General features: G+C 39.5%; 2 protein-coding genes across 12 annotated transcripts; both read right to left on the bottom strand.

The window, feature by feature from the left end:
- Positions 1 to 213: 213 nt before the first annotated feature.
- On the bottom strand, positions 214 to 4,815 carry LOC113150143 (P2X purinoceptor 4-like). The gene is made up of 12 exons (XM_026342530.1): positions 4,616 to 4,815; positions 4,325 to 4,472; positions 4,144 to 4,215; positions 2,749 to 2,821; positions 2,564 to 2,660; positions 2,377 to 2,457; positions 2,128 to 2,269; positions 1,857 to 1,993; positions 1,685 to 1,778; positions 1,510 to 1,575; positions 1,309 to 1,410; positions 214 to 335 (listed from the first exon to the last, which is right to left on the bottom strand). Exons 1-12 carry the CDS (start codon positions 4,750 to 4,752, stop codon positions 303 to 305), a joined length of 1,182 nt encoding a protein of 393 aa, XP_026198315.1. The 5' UTR covers positions 4,753 to 4,815; the 3' UTR covers positions 214 to 302.
- A 2,938-nt stretch (positions 4,816 to 7,753) lies between these two features.
- Positions 7,754 to 19,987, bottom strand: LOC113150809 (zinc finger and BTB domain-containing protein 26). 11 transcript variants are annotated; one of them, XM_026343512.1, is made up of 13 exons: positions 19,606 to 19,966; positions 19,356 to 19,499; positions 18,520 to 18,675; positions 18,263 to 18,415; positions 17,887 to 18,066; positions 14,701 to 14,865; positions 14,458 to 14,552; positions 13,688 to 13,874; positions 13,464 to 13,557; positions 12,791 to 13,040; positions 12,670 to 12,709; positions 12,381 to 12,474; positions 11,584 to 11,630 (listed from the first exon to the last, which is right to left on the bottom strand). In XM_026343512.1, the coding sequence occupies exons 1-13, from the start codon at positions 19,658 to 19,660 to the stop codon at positions 11,612 to 11,614; spliced, it is 1,632 nt and encodes a 543-aa protein (XP_026199297.1). In that variant the 5' UTR covers positions 19,661 to 19,966; the 3' UTR covers positions 11,584 to 11,611. The 11 variants fall into 11 exon arrangements, with proteins under 11 accessions (XP_026199301.1, XP_026199300.1, XP_026199306.1 ...); XM_026343513.1 differs by lacking the exons at positions 11,584 to 11,630; positions 12,381 to 12,474; positions 12,670 to 12,709; ... (3 more) ...; positions 14,458 to 14,552; positions 14,701 to 14,865 and adding exons at positions 15,443 to 15,759; positions 15,859 to 16,038; positions 16,161 to 16,340; positions 16,535 to 16,714; positions 16,839 to 17,018 and having other exon boundaries at positions 19,606 to 19,987; XM_026343517.1 differs by lacking the exons at positions 11,584 to 11,630; positions 12,381 to 12,474; positions 12,670 to 12,709; ... (3 more) ...; positions 14,458 to 14,552; positions 14,701 to 14,865 and adding exons at positions 15,444 to 15,759; positions 15,859 to 16,038; positions 16,161 to 16,340; positions 16,535 to 16,714; positions 16,839 to 16,877 and having other exon boundaries at positions 19,606 to 19,984.
- Positions 19,988 to 21,859: the final 1,872 nt, after the last annotated feature.

Here is a 21,859-nt window from a genome sequence, read left to right on the forward strand (position 1 = left end):
CTTAATTAGCAAACAGTCAAAGTCAGTCAACTGGATACAACAGGGCTTCAAACTTGTGCTGCGTTGATCTCAGTGATGGCGTTGTCAGGTTAGGTCCAGGAGCTCACCTAAAGTTAAAGTTGTGCTGCCACCAAACAACGCAGAATACTCATATTTAAAGAATCAAGATAGATGTTGATTTTATTTTACACTTATTCTTTACATGCACACACTCAATTCATTTTTTTATTAAAGTGATGACTATTTCTAGAGCAGGTTGAGATCGCTGCAGAAAAAATATTTTCATGTTGAAGTGACACTTGTTACTGAGTTCCATAGGTGGTTCCCATTGACACCTGTAACATAAAAATAGGAAATGTATTAGTGTGGGGGCTAGCTGAGTGTAGAAAAAGGTGTTTGTATCTGTTGGCTGCCTAAAGAGAGAGCCAGAGGGCACCACACAGAACTCAGTGCTATCAGACAGGATGTACTAGACCTTATTCAAAAGTAATTTCTTGTAGAGTTCAGACATGCTGCTTAACGAGTTAACTTGAGTCCAAATGATTTTACTACTAGCTTTAACCATCCCATTTAATAAACTTTTTTGAAACATATAAAAGAAAATGTAACAAACCATCGATAGAAAGCTCTGTAAACAATGTCCTCATAGTTCTGTCAACCTGAAACATTCCTAGCCTTTATAGATTAAATTTAAAAATTCATCTACACAGGCAACACTTAACAATTACCTGAGATGGACTGCTCACTTTCTCTCTGTCCTGCAGGTTAAAAAGTCTAAAATCCAACCAACAACATTACAAACTAAACTAACATTACTACTGTTTTTCTTCACCACTGTGTGAGGCTAGATGGAGTAGCCAGTGAGGTTAATGTTATAGGCTTGTAACCATTCAGTGACTCAGGGAAGTAGAGCACAGGCACTACAGTCAATTGTTTCCATAGTCTTGGCACCCCCTCTGCTGGCTGACCAATGACTGAACTGATCAGCACAATTCCTCAGAGTTAGGCTGTTGATGGCATCAGGACCTTTTTGAGCTCTTGGGCCAGTTCTAGGTCAGATTAAACCCCCTCTAGTGCCACTTTGTTCCTATCTTTGTCATGTAGTCCAACCATGGTCCTGATGCTATCCCCAGTTTATGTTCAACCTTATGTTTGCAGTGCAGTGTAGCCTTGTAGATTTCACATATAAATTCCTTCTGCAGAGTGTAACTCTGATTATTGGCCTTGCTTGGAAAATAGTTTCAGTAATATGCTATTCAATAATATCATATTAATGTAAAATGTGAAACTGAAGGTTTAGTCACTTACTGGTTCAGAGTCAGCTTCATTCAAATGTGTGACTTTATTTTTTTTATAAAGATCTCTTTTACTCATGCATGTCAACAAAATCCAGTCACACACAGCAGGAATCTGGGGGAAAACACATATCACGGTCAATTAAGGTTGCCACAGTCTTTTCCAGAAAAGTGTTTTTTTGAAATCATGTTGTCAGACTTTATGTCTACTCACCAAAGCAAGGATTGTTAACGCTGCACCTAAATTAATAATAGTTGGTACAATTCCAAATTTACCTCCCTGTAAGATAAAAGTAAGAACTTAAACTAGTATTAGTGCAAAGTGAGCACACACACTTTGAGGAAGCCATTGAAATTACAAGAGATTACAAGACTGATCTAAGCCTCACAGTGCCAAACACAATGATGTCGAATCGGATCCCGTATGCTTTGATCAAGGTTCTGCTTTCCTGTCCATCTGGAGTCTGGTAGTATTTGGCAAACCTAAAGGAAACATTTGTTATATCAGTGTTTTCACATGGAGCCATTCATAACTAACTGTGACTGTGTCAATCATTGTACCTGAAGTTGTATCCAGGAGCCACATTGTTGACAGGGTTTTTGTTGTCCAGCCTACGGAAGCTGTACTTGGGGAAACATCTGTGTGCCCCCCAGTCCAGATCACAGCTCCAGTCAATGAAAATACCCAGGATGCCACCCTTCACAAACATGCACAAAGTTGAATCATTTGAACATGATGTAACTGTGTATAACTGCAGACAGACTAATATGACACTTTAATCACTTGTAAAAAATAGAAGAGAGAGCTTGTTATATTTAATTTTAGATGTACTTTCACAGCCATGTCTTGAAAGTCCTCTCCAGCCTCCGAAGCAATGTTTTTGAGGCGGAATATGGGGCAGTCAGGGTCTGTTGAAGGATTGAATTCACACTTCTTCAGGTATGAAGAGTTAATATGTGGCAGTATGTTTCTCCTAAAAGATTAAGGAAGAAACACATGTGATGTAATATCACCTGTGCTGCACTGATAAGTAACCTCTGCCTCCTGGATTTCTGTTGTCCTCAAATACAGTCGACTGACCTGTTAACTTTGAACTTTGGGTATGTTATGCTGTTTTTAATCAGCACAGTGAAGTCTGCTGCTGCATTCAGGAGTGCAGGTCTGTACGGCAGAAAATCAGCATGTTGAACCATATTTCCATTACACTATAATTACTTTAAATTAAATACATAAATAAATTAATCAATCATATTGCATGTATTCTTACTCAGGCACCATAGTATCTTGTTCAAGTGGACACCATGAGAGTACTTCACAGGTCTGGACAGTTGCAGAGTAGTTCACACACAGCCCTGTTTGTATACCTGGGTGTTAAAATAACAATAACTGTTGGTTGAACAGTTTTACACAACTTTACACAACTTCTTTTAATACTTAAAGCTAAAGTCCTACCACTCCCTCGAGGATCATTGTGTCCCTCGAAGCAGTCACAATCATCCACGCAACTTGTTGATGGACTTGGAAGCTGGAGGAGAAATGTAAACTGTCAGAACATGAACCAGCATCTGAATCTAATCTAATCATCAGGATTACTGCACCAGTTACAGTCCACGGGATTCAGTCTGAGTCTAACGGCTAGGAGATAACAAGGGCTCATTCCCATTTGAATCTATTACAAAGCAATGCAAAACTCTGCAGAATATCAAATCCCCTGGAAGAAGTAAAGCTAAATGTATCACAGCTGTAATGAATAGTTTTTATTATAGCTGTGTTTCTTCTGCTTGATATGTTAACATACTTGCAAATTCTAATTAGTTAAGAAACACATGCAATCAAACAAACAAACAAAAAAAAAAGAACTAAGTAAAATGAACTAGTAATTAGTAATTTTACACTAAGAAAAACTTATTTAGTTTGGTAAACTTACACTTGAGTTTAAATAACTTGATAATTCAGATGTACAGCTGTACATTAGATTTAGTTAGATTCTAGTAATTGATTCCCTAAAGGCTAAAGACTTATTTCTTTTATTCAACCAAACCACTCTTTAGTCGTTTTAACGCCCCCTACTACACTACTATGTCATACCATATTATACTATTGTATAATACTTTATAATTGCATCTCTCTCACTTTCTCTTGCTGCTACTGCAGTGTAAAATGTATAAATGAACATGAAATTACTGGCAGTGGTGCACTAGTCAAAGTTTTTCTGACTAGTGCACCATGTTATGGTCAATGTTCTTGGCTTTTCAACTGCATTGGGTCAGTGACGCACCAAATCTAAAGTAAGTAAGTAAAGCCTGGGTGCTTTCAACCTGCTAATACTGTTTCACAAGTTTGTTGCATTACTGCCTCCAACTGGTCCAGTAACGTAATTGCTTTCTTTGTTGCTACTGTACTAGTTAAGTACTAAGTAAATGGTTCACCTTAAAATTAACCGTAACTAAAAACTAATAAGAAGTTGCTGGTAACTAATTTACAAAAAGCTTTTAAAACAGTGCTTTTAATTCATTCTAAAACCAATAACATGCAGACAATACTGACACACAAGTTGAATCTTAACACTCTCTAAATAGCACAGCAGATCCATAATTTAATAAGGATATTTTTATGTTTTGCACTATTGGATATACAAAAAGTAATTAAAATATAACCTAACTTATTTTCAAAAAGATTCTGACATGTTGGTACAATGGACATTAGTCATTGATGAAGATAATTTTTTTGCAATCAAATTCAGCTAAAGTTTAGTGACATATTGCAAGTCATTATTAAGCCACATGCTGCTAAAATTGTTGGTAAAAGTACTGAGTATTGTAGGAATGTACAGAGACAGTGCCTCACCTCAGGACACCGTGACTGAATTTGTTTTGGAGTCATAATCACATTCGTCAGCACAAAAAAGGAGTTTTCACCCTGTTAGACAGAAGAGCAACACAAAGATCAAAATGCAGTGAAAGAGTCAATGAGCTGTAAACAGCTGTAAAACTAACTGTGTAGATCCACAATTGTCATGTTTAAAGACCTGAGGGGGGATCACATAATCAGCCACGTCCCAAAAACGGGGCTCCATGTAAGATGTGTTGGTGTAGGCAAAACCTTTGACTTTGGTGGTTACACTGCTGATGACAGGGTCTCTCTCCTGGTAAGCCTTTTGCATCACACACACATATCTGCAGAATCACAGCAGTATTACTGTAATTTAACAGTGACATCATAACAAATCACCAAGCAGCACATTACAACAACATATTATGACCACTTTAGCTGTAGATCCACATTTAATCAAAGTATATTGATTTCTTTCATTACTTACCCCACCACATACAGCAACACCAGGAGCTGGGCAAACCTGAACACACAACCGATCCCCTTGCTTGGAATAACCAGTGTTTTTGATGTTTCATAATCAAACACACAACTCAGACAGCTGAACCCTGCAGACTTGGTCATAGCTGGAACACACACCAGTGATGGACCGTGCAATAATGATGCGTGGACGTAGCTGCTCTTGGTCACCTCATTGTATTCAAATCACATTTACACCAGGACACGTGATCATGTGGTGTACTGTGGACACAAAATATGCTTAAACAAACCCTACACAGTACATGTTGAACCATAACTGTACTAATACAGTATATATTTTTATTTTGCTAATGAATCAATAAATGATTTGATCACCTGTTAGAATTGTGGCTGGTAAATATGAAATAAGAACCAAGAGAAAGTGTCAAATAATCAATTTCTAAACAAAAAGCATAAACATGAGTAAACTCACAGATACATAATTTGCTAAATAAAAAAGAAGGTAACACTCTAATAAGTAAAGGTTCTGTCAAAATAATGCTATTATTGGTCTCAGAGGATGAGTAGCAGTATCTAAGAGCTGACATCAAGCTTTTGCTCTTGTTTCCCTTCATGAGACCTTTCTTAGAAACTGCTGCTCGTCCCCTGAGACCACAGTACGGCCTTGTCTTGCATCTCCCTGGGATTTTTGTGCATCTTTGATGCACAAAAATCTTTGAAGAAATCATCTTCAAGAACTTAAAACAAGTCCAGATGCCACTGCCATGGATATAAGCACATACAGAAAGTATCACACCTTCAGAATTTGCACATTTTACAGCATTGTAAATCTAATTTAATGAAATTAATTTTAATTAAATTAAATTATAATACACTTTTAGAAATGCTTGCAAATATATAAACTCAAAAACTCCACTCCACCATTTGATACACATTTGGCAGCAGTTATAGCTTCAAATCTTCTTGGTTAAATCTGGATTTAGTCTCTTTATACTCCTGCGTCTGTAACCTGCCATCTGTAGGTCTCTCTACAGATGTTGTAAGTAAAGAAAATTAAATTCAATTAAAAATAACGCAGTGTTGCCTCCTCCTCTAGTCTTAAGATAACATACTGCAGAAAACACCATTTATCCGTTGATAAAACAACTCACCACACATTTACATGTAGCTTCCAGATACTCACACAACACCTGATTAAAAAGCTGCATGCTGAAGGAGGCATTAGCTGATACATTTATGTTTCTTTTTTTCCCCCAGCAACAGGGATGGTAACCGTTCTGACGCTCTTACCACCACATTCAAATTGTTTTCCACACAATTCAGCATCAGGGACGACCATAGCATTTTGAAAGTTTCAGTTTGTCCATAATTAGGACACATATGCTGGGTTAATACTGTGACTGAAAGTATTACTGTACCTGTTTATCCATGCAGGCAGTTATAAGCTCAGTTCACAACTAAGAGACAAAGAGAGAATTAACACCCCCACCAGCCGCTTGGACCCTGCCTTTCTTCTAGCCTGTCTCCTGCATGGATACTTCTCAAGACTTTGTCCCCCTCTTACTCTGTCAGAGATCTTTGAGTTTATCTTTTTTTTTAACTGCCGTAATGTTCAGTTTAAAGGTGAACACATCCGCACTAGACTTATACAGTAATCATTCATGTTCCATCAAATCTAAGCATAATGTGTCACAAGCTTTTAGTTCTGGATTTTGGGTCAAGACGAGAACCAGAGAACCAGAGAAGCCTCCTAATTCTCATTAAAAGCATTTCTGCAAGATCGACTGGTACAACATTGTATTATACCTTCTAGAATAATGAAAGCTAACAGGCAGCCAGTGTAAAAAACCTATGATAAATGTAATGTCCACCTCAATTCATATTACATTTATATGGCGCCAAATCACAACAGATGTCATCTCAAGGCACCTTCATTGTTAAAGGTTTAGGACCTTACAAAATATAACTGTATAGAGAATTATACAGAAAACCTGGTTTCTCCTCTGTTTCATGACAGTAGTCCAGACTGGTGTTATAGACGTGTGCGTTAGTGTTGCTCAGAGACAAAATGGCATCACTTAGTTTGACACTCAACAGGTAAAGTTCCGTTTTTGTGACAACACACATATCAGTGCCAAAAGTCACTCAAAGATTTTGTTCCACTTGGAGAGTCTAACTTAGCATTTAGTTTGAAAAACTGTTTTTGCATCTGAACACCCGAGATCAGTAGACTATTTCAGGATAATCCTGGTTCAGCTGCAAAGACATCTGCAAAATAAACTTGGGAATTCTTCAGGACTTTTTTAGGAGTGTGAACCAAATTTATGTGCATAATATTAAAGAAGATATACACTCTACTAAAATGAGGAGTCATAGGAGTGTCTGTTATAATTAAACCAGTTGTCAAATGCACAGACTGCAAAAAGTGGTATGGCACAGGAGTGAAGTTACTTTACCATGCAAAGAAAATGCAGTGCTGTGTACTCCTCTTTGTTAATCTACTCGCTAGTCTCAAGATAAAATACTGCATGAAACACACTGAGCTTTTGTTTAAACGCCTCACCACTCATTTACATACCACTTTCAGATACACACACAGCAAAGTAACTGATAAAAAGCTTGTACAAGCAAGCCAACACACCTAAGAAGGCATTAGCCGACTCATTTATGTGTTTGGGAGTGTAAGCGGATGCTGGACATTTTCAATTGTGACATTTTTATCACTGCATTCGAATTTGCGTTTAGGAGTTTGTTTTTCACACCATTTAATATCAGGAGTACTGATTTAATGACGTGCCAGGATGCAAAAAGCATGTATCAGTAAGAAAAGCATGAAGCCATCACTGGTTAAAAGACAGTGTTTTTTTTAAATTACATATCACACATAACTCCAATGAAGACAGGACAAAATACAATGTCACTTTGGTCCAAGAGTACCTCAGATATAAAGTTAGTATAAAAGAACCTTTTCAGTCCAGGCAGACACCTAGGTTCAGTTTCTATAGGCATCCTATTTGCCATTACTGTAGGCTGCCTGCAATAAAGTAGTTTCTTTCAAGTTTCTTTTAGCGAAAAAGTCCATGTTATATTCGCACACATAGGAAAGAAAATCTACAGTAGACTGGATACAGTATACAAATGGTTATTTTTCATTTTGCAATGTCTTTTTTTTCATTTAACATAGCAGACACAGACATGTTAACTTATCAATAATACTAATGATACACAGTCATTATTGTTTGTATTTCAGTGCTGAGTTTTCAAGTATGATATGAAGGCATCTATAATGTATTGTAGAAAAAACTAAATACAGATCATCCACAGTAGTGAAGCTACATTGAAATGGGGACTGGAACAGCATCTCCTTTCTTATTCTCCAGTTGAACCAATCAGAATGAGGCTGTTCGCTCCTCTTCCCATCTTTAATGATGCTGCTTCTGAAAGGCTTCGTGCCAAATCTTTAGTCTGTGATAATCAGAAACTGTTGGCATCCAACCAATCAACTAACAAACGGTCCAGTGTTTTCATATTCGGCCAAAATCAAAGTCAAGCCCTCCATCATGTAGGCTGCCTTCATTTGCGTTGTCGAAGCTGTTCTTGCCGTGGATCTGTTTGAGATGCTTTCGGAGAACTGGCTTATGAGCAAACACCATGTCACAGTAGTTGCAGCGGTGTGGTTTGTCCCCACTGTGCAGGTTTAGGTGATCCAGCAAGGAACACTTTTGAGTGAAGGTCTTCCCGCAGATCTTACACTGGAAGGGCTTGATGCCGGCGTGGACGCGCATGTGTCGGTGCAGGTTGCCCTTCTGCGTGAATGTCTTGCCACACAGGAGGCACATGAACAGCTTGTGCATCTTGAGATGGTTGGCGTAATTCTCCAGTTGACGGAAGACCCGGGCACACTTGGGGCACTGGTGGTACCATTGCAGAGGTTTGTCATAGTTCCGCTGGTGCCCGCTGTGTTTCTCTACGGGAGGGGATGGTGGAGGGGGGCTGAGCGGGTAACTGGCGATGCCAGGTGGAACCGCCATCTCACTGCCACGACTGTCCACAGTGGAGTTGATAAGCGAATGCTGGGGCTCAGGGGAGTGGAGTGCCGCGGGTGGGCTGGTGGGGAAGTGACCGGTGATGGAGTTTTCTGCTACGTCAGACACAGACTCCACTTTTACTATAGTGATGTCACTCTCTTCTGTCTGTCTCTGGCGTCTGCTCAGAATCTGGAGCGGGGACTTAGGCTGTATGATGACATCATCATCATCGTCATCATCATCGTCGTCATCGTTGCAGGTGTTGTCATCCTCAACCTGCTCTACGTCCTCCTCCTCCTCATGGTGGACAATCCGCACCTGAGAGCGCTCCTGCTCTCTCTGAGTCTGGGAGGAAAAACCTTCCTCCCTTTTCTCCCTCCTCACATCCACCTCCAGCTGTCGTGCAGCCTGAGGTTTGATGAATTTGCTGAGGGCCTGAGTGCACTGCTCCACAATGTGGCCCATCTGGAGGAAGCTGGCCACTGTCAGGTAATGCACCAGCTCTAGCTCAGGAAACTCCAGCTGGCCTGTGTAACAGGACAAAAGCAGCTGCCGGCCCACCTCAGCCTCTTGGATCATGGTGATCTGGACCTCCCTGGAGTCCTGCTGGAGGATGAACTGGTCCCTAAGGAAAGAGGAGCCAGCAGCAAACACCACTTTATGACCAGGGACCTCAAGCTGGTTGATACGCACAGTGACATCACAGAAACGTCTCTGGTGTCGTAGCAGGTTCATCTTCTGCAGCATGGAGTCCCCGAACGTGGCAAATCTGAACTGGAGGATCACCTGGTTCTGGGCCATAGTGAACCTAGAGCCAGTAGCAGCAGCGCACCTGTCTGGGACAAATATAGAGAATGTGTCATCTCTTCTAATCACACACCAGCAGTCTCACCTACACAACTGTAAACTTTACTCACATTCTACTGGTTCACAAGCAAAATGAATCATAGTCTACATTTAAAGATATATGTATGGCTGTACAGTTAGTCCCCGCTCCAGATTCTGAGCAGACCTGTTTATTATTACAGGTAGAATACATGTTATAATAAATAATTATAACATATACTATACCACTTTCTGCATCAACCACAATCATGGCCACCAAGACCTTAGCTTCATTAAACCTGACATATATAGTCATTAATATAGACCTCTGGATAAAGTAAAACTTCAAACCACGGAACCGGACTCCATTTAAAAAACTGCCACTTTAACACAAGCGTCTTCTTCGTCAAACAAACGAAAAACAGACTTAAATTAAAGAAGCTTTTATTGGAAGTTTAAATCGACGGTAACTAACTGGTAGAGGAGAGCGTGAGCTGAAGATTTTGTTGAACAACACTCAACTTACAGGCGAAAACCTAGTAACATTAAATGATAAAAACGTTTTACTCACTGTAGTGTTGCTAAAGTTTTACGACACACAGATGTTGATGCTTGGTTTTCGTTGACCGACTTGACTGGACCCATGGCTGCATCTGTATTAGCTTAATGTTACGTTAATGTAACGTTCAAATGTTTACTGTCTCTTGAGAAGAAAATATGTAGCTTGTTGTTATTCTCTGGGTGACAGTAAGGAAAAGGTATTTTGTATAAAAGGACTCCCTATCCCTAGATGTTAGCTGTAGCTATATGTCAATAACAGTCACAACAGTAGCTGTTGGCCTAGCTACTGCTCACTAGCTAACCTCTCAGGCTGTGTCATCACGTACACTGTAGCTAACTAGTTAGCTAACAGCTGCTGTCTTACCGTGTTTTTACTTTGGACACAGTAATGAGTGTTGTGTATCTGCTCACAATGAGCCTGGAGTGAAGGGTTGTTGTCGGTGGGACACTGACCTGTGTCGTTTCTGGACGGAGAGATGAAGAAGCTGCTCCGGAAGCTAAACCTATTTAAAGACCCAGTGCAGACGTGTTATTAGGACTCACGTCACTCCCTCCGTCCTCTGCCCACAACTCTTCAATAGTCAGAGATATACAGATTAACGTTATCATTTAATTAGTGCATTTATCTATCTCTATTAATACATTACGATGGATTATTAGGGCCATGAGAAAGACTTGATTTTAGTTTTAATGTCGAGATGAAGTTCTCGAAATTTCGAAATATGAAATATGAGAATAAAGTCGGAATGAGAATGAATCAAACTAACAGTGTAGGTGAACTAGACACAGTGTAACAAGGGTATTGTTTGTATTTTGGCCCATAAACACAGTGTGGTAATATCAGATTGGGCCGATCACTGCCTGTCTGCACCTGTGCGTAATACAGAGAGCGCACAGTGTGTTGTGTGACAGGCTGGGACACACAGTCGACCTCCTCGGTCACTGCTCGGTCATGTCACCATGTTACAGACATTATGGACTAAAAGAGTAATTTAATTTAGTTTGACTGAATTAAAGTAAAAATAATATGTTCATAGGTAGTGGCACTGCGCTCTGGCGCGGCACATGTGGCTGTAGAGTCATCAACAAATGACCTGTTTCCTTCAAATGTCCTGCAAGAAACCAGGAGGTCTCGACATGAAACTAAAAAATAAATCTTAATCTTATCGATGGGGTAATCCCTAATACCCCATCGTAATAAAAAATAAAGATCGATAGAAATGGAATTGGGTGTATGACCTATTGTATGTTTTTCCCTTTTTTGAAAGTATTTTCAACAAATCACTCTGAAAAAACAAAAAACCCAACAACCTAACGTGTTACACCTGTAAATGCATTAACCTGTAATGGCAGTAACATTAGGTAGACATCATTTCACACAAATTAGAAAGCTGGGGAACCTCTAGAACCTTTAGAAGATTTATCAACCATCAAATCAGCCAAATGGTCTGTTTTCATAATAAGGTGCAATTACACATTTACATTCCAGTAATGACTCAAACATTCATTCAGACAGAAATTGTTACTGAAAAAGGTTTAATATAATATATATATATATTACAAAAGGTACAGAACAGGACTCAGCAGTGTCACGTCTTCTTGAAAAACCTGGAAAAGAAGAAACTTGGTGAATAAATTACAGTTTCAAGTCTTGTGAAATGTTTTATCTGAACTTGTGCAAAAGATTTATTTCTACAGGACATATGACAGGCCATTTTCACCACAAGTACAATCTAAACCAGTATTTAGTTCCCAGGCTCTGATAACTAATCATATCAAGCTACGAATAAATAGCAATAAATATTAAAACATTAAAACTGAAATGTAATGCATGTACACTGCTCAAAAAAATTAATGGATGGAAAGGGCTCAATTCAGAGACACCCTGTAAATTTAAAGTGAAAAAATTATGTGCCAGGTTGTCCAAGGATTTCATTTGATACCTCAGGGCAGTCAGACGTCACAGACTGTGGAGGTCTGTCTGTCCCTTCCTGGCTATGCCTCCCCAGATCATCACTAACTCTTCACCAAGCCAGTGATGCTAAATGATGTAACAAGCAGCATAACACTCTCATTTTATTAACATCAAAGCAGCTGAAACTAATTAACAACCCCCTCTGCTACCTAACTGACCAGATCAATATCCCAGAAGTTTGGTCTCTGATTAAAAAGTGTTGCTTTAATTTTACTGAGCAGTATATTTATATTTATTTATATTTATATTTGTGAAATTCTAAACACTTAAATTATTTTAGTAAGTAAAATAATTTTAGTTTAGTAAAATAATAACGTGACAAATCAGTTGACAATGTCATTAACAGGTGGGTAATGTACTTTGTTGTCAATTGTCATACATACCAGGTGAAACTGTATCCACCCAGAATTACCATGGCAACCAGACATACTGATGCAGCAGCAGACAGCGATGAGACCCTCAAAACATAGGATGTACCTGAGATGAGGAAATGCTGCATGTGAGTTAATGGAAACCATCAGTTTTCATACCTACTCGTGTGTGCTTTTTTGTTTTTTTTTTAAATACGTGCTGTTGCCTTTTGCTGTCCTCTAAAAATTACTAGATGAAATGTAATTTTCATAACATTCACCATTTTTAAAGAGTGTCTGGATACTTTGACCAGTGAGTTACCTTTTACTTTAGCCCACAGGACACATGTACTTTTTAAAGCCTATGGGAGAAAACAATCAGGCAGTTAAAGAAAGAAAAATGAGCTGAAAACATTTTAACACTGTGCACTTGTTTCACCTACTGTTTTCCACTGACTGACAACTCGTAAGATGATGTAATAGTTCTTGCCATCTTCCAGTGGTGCATTATAGAAGCCTCCGTAGTGGAGTCCGTCCCCTACAGTGAAATTCATCTGTGTCCCGACAGGTCTGATCTGGGCTGCAGTGTACTCTGAAGAGGATTTGCTTTTGATTGAAACGTCTGAGCTTGCAGGAGAGGAACAATCAAACACCGTAATCCCCTCCACAGAAAGCACAAACACTTGGTACAAACTGCCAAATGGAGAACAAAATAAATCATTTTATTTTGAAAATATAACATCTGTATTAACATGGAATAAGCATTTGAAGAAACAGATTTTTAGTTAATATAGACGTAGACAATAAATATATTTATAAAGTCTATAAATTTAGGCTTCTTCCCATGATTGTGTCACTTTTCAACGACTTTCATATTCATTTAGAAAGTAATTGACCACTATTCATTTCATGTGCATAACCAGCTACATTCATACATTTATTCATTTATTTCTCTACACCAAAGACATATTGATTTGTTGGTTCAGCCTCTATACCTGCATTACGGAGTTGTTTGCTGACAGTGAAAGTCGGAAGAGTGTGGAGATCTATCTGATTTATTGGCTACAACATATAAGTGCGACTCTGCACTTTGCCCTGTGTTGTCTTGGTTGTTACCTTATTGGGTCCAGTGTGTAGGCTGATCTGCGTAGCATGAGTGTTGGAACAGGAGTCTCAAATTCTCTGTAGTGAACCACTGGTGCTGGAGGGGCTGTCAAATGTTGTTACATTTAATGATAATATAATGTTTCCAGAAAGCTAAAAAATATATGTTTTTCATGGATGCAGTAACTGATTTTATCAGACTGCAGCAGAGATGCGAGTGGTAGGTGCAATGTTACCTGGTAGACTGGTGTTAGTTGTGATGGTAGCAGTGAACCTGGCAGACACTGCAGTGATAGAGATGCTGTAGTTTGTCAGTGGAAGCAGGTTGAGACAGAGTTCCAGCTGCTCAGCCTTAGACCTCAGGAACTGTTTCCTTTTGTCACGAAAAGATCTCTGGAAGTCTCTGGATCCTGTGTATGTCACCTGAAATAGTTCAGCCCAGGTCATAAAACCCTTCATACATCAAAATAAAAGATAAATTGAAAAAATATTCTACCCCCCTTCTGATTTGTTCCCCGTATGTAGTTGATTCTACAGTTTCAGATTTTGGAACTAAATCACCTGGTGCAAACATAAAACACAAATCACACTTGAATGATAATTCTATTTTTGAAGTAAAGAGATAATGTAATGTCTAAATCACAGGTGAAAAGTAATTGATCCTTCAGTTCAGGTCCACACTTTGACCAGGCCACACACATACACACAAATTTTCTTCCTTTTCAGCCATTCAGAGGTCGACATACTTTTATGTATGGAGTCACTGTTCAATCTTTAAGGCTTATCTAGATGTGTTGTAGCATAACTCAGATAAACTTTGACGTTCTCACAGGTTAACAGTGGTGTTCGTCTTGCCACTCACCCACGGGTACCATTTCTACTGAGGGGCTAATATGGTAGTAATGAGTAATAATGTTTTGTCCCTTTTTTTAACTATAAATACTAAACTGTCAATACTCAAGAATAAATAAGATACTAACTGTAATGGTATGTCATCTCCTCTTACCTTGTACACTTCTGTGTCCTCTTCATACTTTTCTGCTTTCCAATGCACACATTTTTCATTGAGGACAAACAGGTGATTGACAGGTGGCTTTCTTTCTGTAAGAGATACAGGAATGCAAAAAGAGTGACAGTATACTAAATATTCACTAACATTTATTACATCACATATAAATTTATCACATATAAACTTTGAAATACCTTGCAAATCAGTGACTGCACACTCACTGTATGAGATATTACTCACCTATGCACCTCAGAGTGGCTATCTGCCACACCCCAGAGCTGCCACACACAGAGACATTGCTGCCCCTCCAGCTGTGATACCCGTCCACACAACGGTGGATCACTATGCTTCTGTTATGCCACACCACCTCTGAGTTGGCAAGGAAGGGAACCGGACCACATGTAGCTGGAAAAATAGTGCCATCGAATGACTGATTAGCTCACCAAGGAAAACCAGAACAGACAATTTACAGGCAAAGAGTAAAGAGAAAACAGGTTAGTGTCATTGTGAGGCTTTATATGCAAAGTTAGTGTACAGTAAGTCTCATGCATATCCACGTTTATCCTAATGTGGGTTCCAAGTGACCTCTACTGGAGGAGTGGTACAGGCCATTGTGCAGGGAAGTAAAATCACATGCAGCATCTTATCAAGTGTTCCTCGAAACACAACAAACCACAGAGCATGCAGAATCCAAGCATTTACATGAGCAGCTAAAACATGTTAATTATCTCAAATGACTCACTCACAGTTCAGTAGAGGCATGCCTGCATTTAAAGACTGTTACTTTACCTTTGCACTTTACAGATACTTCCCCCCACACTCCTGATATTGAACATATTGAAATATTATTTCCACTCTCCAGGTAAAATCCATCCGTACACTCATACAACACCATGCTGCCTGGTCTGCTGGTGTGGTCCCATAGGAGCTTAGTATTTGGGGGGCTTAGTGGGGGACCACAGCTTATTTCTGCATACAGACATAAATTAGTACAGACTATAACACATTCAAATTCTCTTTGAAAGCTGGTGACCACAAAATGTATACAGTATCTACATTTCATAATTAATATACTAAACCAATCAGTAGTACAATATCATCTGTCATCAAACATTGCACCTTCACACCACATATCAATATCCTCCCACTGTCCATTCTCTCCACATATTGAGAGGTTTTTCAACCTCCTGGTGCGATATCCTTCATCGCATTGGTAATTCACCACACTGCCGACGTGTGATGTGCCATCCCATAGCATTTTAGCATGAGGCTTAAAAACAGGCTCAGAACAACTGATTTCTACAACAGAAACACAGGTAACTGGTAGTTAGATAGGTTTTCAAATCACGAGACACTTGCAGATGCAGTTCCCACATCTTGAATTGATCTTGTCATCACCTTGACAGAGCAAAGATGGCTCCTCCCATTTTCCACTGGCGGTACAAACTGATGCGTTCCCCTGTCCAACATTGCGATATCCAGATTTACAGTGATACACAACTTGAGAGCCCACAGTGGAAACATTATCCCACAGGATGACTGAATGAGGCATGGGTGGGGGCATACCACAGTCAACTTCTAAAGGGATGGAAAGTGCTTCATTTTACTGTGTGAAAATTGTTATTATTTGCCTCAGGGTGACAGAGAGGAAAGAGTCAATTCAACCATAGCACTAACAATGTGTTGGAGCAAGTTGTTACCTCTGCATGAGATGTTTGGCTTTGTCCAGAACCCATTAATTGTGCACACTGACACATTATGTCCTTCACTGTGATAAAATCCTATTTTACAGTAGTAAGCCACTGTGCTGCCAGGGGTGGAGCTGCCACTCCACACATGTCCCGTGTGGGGCAGTATAGGAGGATCACCACATAATATTTCTGGGACAGGAAATGATAAACAACATAATGCATACATTATAACATAATACATTAACGCTACCGTGTGGACATACATACACAGACTAACTAGCCAGAATAAGTGAAACAGAATACAACACAAATGGGTTCCCATCTTTTTTACATTTGGAAAAAAAAAAAAATATATATATATATTTCTACAGCATTGGAATTACCTTGGCATGACAGTGCAGGAGGTGTCCACTGACCGTTTTCATTACAGATGGATACATTATTTTGTCCTGTATTGTAAAAGCCCTCTTTACAGAGATAGAGCACCGTGCTGCCAGGGGTTAAGCTACCATTCCACAGCTGCTCAGTGGACTGAATTATAAGAGGATTTCCACACAAAGTCTCTACAAGAAGTAAAATGCAGCACAATCATATAATATAAGTATATTGTATGAATTAGATATGTTTCCATAGTAAATGTGGTTCTATAACAAATGAATAACTAATAAAATGATCTGAAAACTGTACCTTGGCAGAGTACAGATGGCCTCTCCCACTGTCCAGCAGCTGTACAGATTGAGACATTTCCCATTCCAACATTATGATATCCAGAGTTACATTGATAAACCACCTCAGCGCCCATCTTTGAAATGTTATTCCACAGCATATGAGAGTGAGGGAGGGCAGGGGGAGAGCCACAGTCAACCTCTGAGAGCCAAAGCAGTGACATGCTGCATGAAAGTATCCAGGAACTCTGTCCAGACATTCAGATTCATGATCCCTGTACTCCTTAAACTGGTTAAAAGCTCACTGTATGTTTAAACAAATTTTCAGGCACAGCCAGACAACCACTCACATCTATGGGCAATTTAGATTTGCCAATTGAAGCTAAATTGCATGTCAGTGGAGTGTGGGAGGAAAGTGGAGCACCCGGAAGAAACCACATGCAAACTCCATTCAGAAAAACCAAAGCTGGAAGGTTCAAACCCAGAATCTTTTAGCCACGAGGTGACAGTGTCGGCTATTGCACTACTGTGCCAAACATAGATCCCTGACAATATTACCATATGGAACCAGTGTGATATTCTTCATGTGTGTACAGCATGTATTGACAATCCATCCAATTATCAAGACATTCTACCTAAAACCACCAATGTCAGTGTCATGACGTTGTTTGGGGCGGGGTCAGTAATTCAACAAAGTCTTGGTGGATTCATCCTCTGAGGACTGTGCATGTCTGTACAATGTATCACTGCAGTCCATCCAAAAATATGTGGGACATTTCAGTCTGAAGTGGTGGACTGGCTGCCATTGCAATAGATTCATTCTGCTAGGTTGAGTAAAACAAAATTACAATGTATTATGTATTATATATTATATATAATATATAATACATAAGATGCATATATATAAGATAAACAGTTATTTCACTCTAAACTCCATTATGGCCACACAACTGAAAAAGCATACATCATGTGAAACATACGTTGGTGGTGAGAAGATCATACAGTGGTTGGTAAAGATAAAGAAAATTGTCAAAGACTGACAGATATTTTAGACTAGTTTGTTTCGTTACCTTCACACACCAGGCTGGGTCCTCTCCACAGCCCATCAGCTCCACACACAGAGCTGTTCTCTCCACCCCTCCATACAAAGCCTTCATCGCAGATAAACGTGGCTACGCTGCCATATGTGGTCTTTGTGACTGACAGCAACATTGCGTCCTCTACTGAGACAGGCTGGCCACAGTCAACCACTGAATGGAGCAAGAAAATGAAACACTTTTTACCCACTGAGTGCACAATTAATAATAGTTTTCCTATGTTTATATATTATGTTTCTAGACTTGCACATACTTACAATTCATTCCTTTGTAAACAAAGCAGATACTGACTATATAACTGAATAAAATACAATGCAAATCATGTTAAATCCAGTTCACAGGACTTTACCTTTACAGGTAGCCTTGTCTCTATAAGGATTAAAGGGTTCGGCTCCATTGTAGACTCTGTATCCCACCTGACAGCTGCATTCAAAACTGCCCTCCAGGTTTCTGCACTGACCTCCTTCTCCACATAGCCCTGTGACCCTGCACTCATCAATGTCTGCACAGCAAGTGAGAATGTAGAACAGTGTGAGCATGTAAGAGTCACTGATAGATACTGATTTATTTTAAAGATTCTTCTGTTGAGTTCCAGTCTACGCTAACCTTTGCAGTGGGTCCCATCATTTGGGATGAAGATGGCCATGTTGTTGGATGGGCTGTAGCCAGCCAGGCAGGTACAGTAGTAGCTGCCATATGTGTTGTGGCACGTTGTGTGCTGCCCACAGATCTTAGTGGCTCCTAGCTGACACTCATCTTTATCTGGAACAAAAATACCTGTTACTCTTCAACATAAAGGAAGTTAAAGTTTTTTTTCTTCCATGTTAAACTTGATGAATGAATTGATCTTTAGCCATGTTAGTGGCTATCAGCTATACTACTATACTACTACTGACATATTGATGTGGCAGAAAGCAGAAATAGATTTCATTACATTAAACCTATTATAGGTGTAAGCATGTTGATTTTTATTTCACCTGTGTTGCTATGTTCTGACATGTGCCAAAAGCTTCTGTGAAAAAAAGTCTGCCATGGAATTTTGCAAATATTCATGATCCCCAGAGGATCAATCGTACAGACTGTAGATCTCCTGACTACAAGCTCAGTGACAGCTTGTATTTGAATCTATTGACAACTGTTGATTGACACTTTCATGCGGATAGATTATTAGAAAAGTATATGAGCCCTGATTTTTCATTTAGCGCCATCATCAGGCCAAAATGAACAAATGTAGGCATGTTAATGAACATGGACATTCCTGCTGATAATTATCAGAGGGATTGTCACTTTTACCTTACACAGTAAACTGTGAGCAGCCTTAAAGAATACAATGTTGAAGTTGAGTTAGAACATAAAGAATGCCTATTTTAACATTTCAATTCAATATGTTTCATCATAGGACAATGAGATAGATAATTGTAAAGGAAAACAGTTTTTCATACCTTCACAGAGAGTTCTTCCATTTCCAGCAAACCCATAGTTGCAGTTGCAGACTTTGCCAGAGCCATCAGCCTTGTCATCACATGTGGCGTTAGCGTGGCAGTGGGCACACACGTCCAGAGTTTGGCCTGCTGCTGGCATGGTACCTGGGAAGAAAGATCATCTAAATGTCCGTTTCTTGTTTCTTCAAACGCTTTCACAATGTTCCCCAACCATCAGTAATAAAGGTAGAATCCTCATCAGTAGTCTCACCTGCTGTGACAAAGAACAGAAAAAACACCACCATTGTTCTGTTTCTCCACTCCATCCTCTCCGAGAACCTCCCTGTTGTTCCTGTTACTTCACCAGACACTCAGCCACCTCATCTTCTTTGTAAAAATGTTTTACTTCCGTCTTGTGAACCCTGATGACGCTGAGCGGATTTGATAACCAGGATTGAGAGCATGCTGCGAGTGGGTGAGCTGAGGTCACAGTGAAAAGGAACTTCTTTTCTCAATGGTCTTCTTGCAGCCAGTGGTTTTTGTGGCTTTGTCTGTCATTCTCTGACACGTTCGGTTACGCTTTCCATGTGTGGAAGATACGCTCAGTGAGCTGCACACTCATGCTGCACTGGCTGATAACAGCTATTTTTGGCCTAATGAACCTGCTGGATGCCCTCTGACAAACTCTGTGTCATTACGTAACACGTATCTGTAATGTTTAGTGGCATATAAAAACAGAAAGGTAAGGATATTTAATAAGATGATGTCGAAACTACGTCATTAATGTGAAGTGTAAATTTGCATTATTGAATTGGTTCTGCTATTGTAGACTAAATGTAATGAATAACACAGTGCAGCTCACCCTTTGTCTATTGACTTTAAAGTAGTTTGTTGCCATACATTAAACGTGACTCAATTAACCATATTTTAATACACAAATCCTTCTTTGTTCTACCACAGTGTCTGCTATGGGTGGTGGTGAGTGTGTTGGTAGGGTTGGTGTTAGTGGGAGGGGGAGATAAGTCTGGTGAACTGCTATCTCCCTGTCCAGCAGGGCTCTAACTGGGGTCTTGCTGTCAATCAAACCAACAAGTAACCACCTCACACCAGTGCCTGCTGGACTGGACTGATTAACCCTAGTCTGTTCCTCAGAGGAGCCAGCCCCCAAACATCTTTATCCAAACCTGTGTCGTGACTGAACAGCATGATGTGGTGCAGTGCAATAACAAGTTGTTATATCAATAATATATGATGACAGGTTATAATAATATTATAACTAGGAAACTAAATATCCAGTCATACCCCTTCTGTGTTATTTATGCTGGATTTTATTCGTCACTTGTTGGCTTGTGTTATTCTTGCTATTTACCCAGTATAAGAGGGGACCCTAATCCCACAAGTTCAGTCGGAAACACACACAAAAAAACTGGCCGTTTGTAATGAATCTAACAGCAATTCATTGTTTTCTTGAGAAAACTTTCAAACTATCCCTCCTAAAATCATTAAGCATCTGTGTTAATATGATTGTATGTTACAAGTCAGCAGGCAGCCAAACATGTGATGGAGCCAATGGTTGCAAAGCATGAATGAAACAAATAATCCATTTGTTTCAATCAAATACATTGAAAGCATAGGCTTTCAATGCATAAGCTAGAAATCATAAACTAGGCTAGGCTCTGACCAGAGTCAGGGCAGATCAGTACAGTAGAGGTCAGGATTCACATGATTTAGGGTTTGCAGTTCACTTACTGTAAATGTGCCATGTGGAGTTTTATTGTGCAACAAATACTAATTATGCTGATTTTCACTGTTTTTCAACAGCACATGCATGTGTGAGGTCCAACAAATATGCTGGATGCCAACAGTTTTTCCTTTTCACAGCTTTTGTTGCCACATTGCTCTTCCTCTTTTTCCATCAGTGCCACCAGCAGACAGTCGGTGGGTTAACATGGCTCCACTGGCAGGACTGTGTGTTGTGACCATACACGTGCTTGTATATGTGGACGAAATCCTATTTTTTAGGCACTTTTGACACTGTCCCAGTTTACTGGTAAAGTGGGACAATGTGTTATTAGTAAAGTGGTACAGCCATTTGAGTCACTGTAAAGAGGGAAAATGAAGAAATTTGGTCCCTTTTTACAAACCCTTATAAAATTCATACAATGTACTAGCTAGATGTTTGAAGAGGGATTTACTGAAATTTTGATTTACTTTGTGTTTGGTTAATGTCAATGCTATCTAACAACAATACAATAATAAGTGTGAAAATATTAGTTTGCATAAATAATTTGACAACTTGAGGTTGACAGTTAATACTAGCTATAGTAATAATATTTCAAAATCATGTGACACAAATGAGAAGAGCAGGGGACAGAAGAGAAAGCACATAAGGAAAGAAGAACAGCTCAGAGCAGAAACAAGGGAAACGGTGGAGTGAGGACAGTATGAAGTCTACAATATTGGAATGTAAAGAGGAGCACAGACACACTCCTCAAGATGGCATGATGGCATAAATGTGAGAGTTA

Source organism: Anabas testudineus, chromosome 9 (genome assembly GCF_900324465.2).
Source record: "Anabas testudineus chromosome 9, fAnaTes1.2, whole genome shotgun sequence".
Classification (NCBI taxonomy): Eukaryota; Metazoa; Chordata; class Actinopteri; order Anabantiformes; family Anabantidae; genus Anabas; species Anabas testudineus.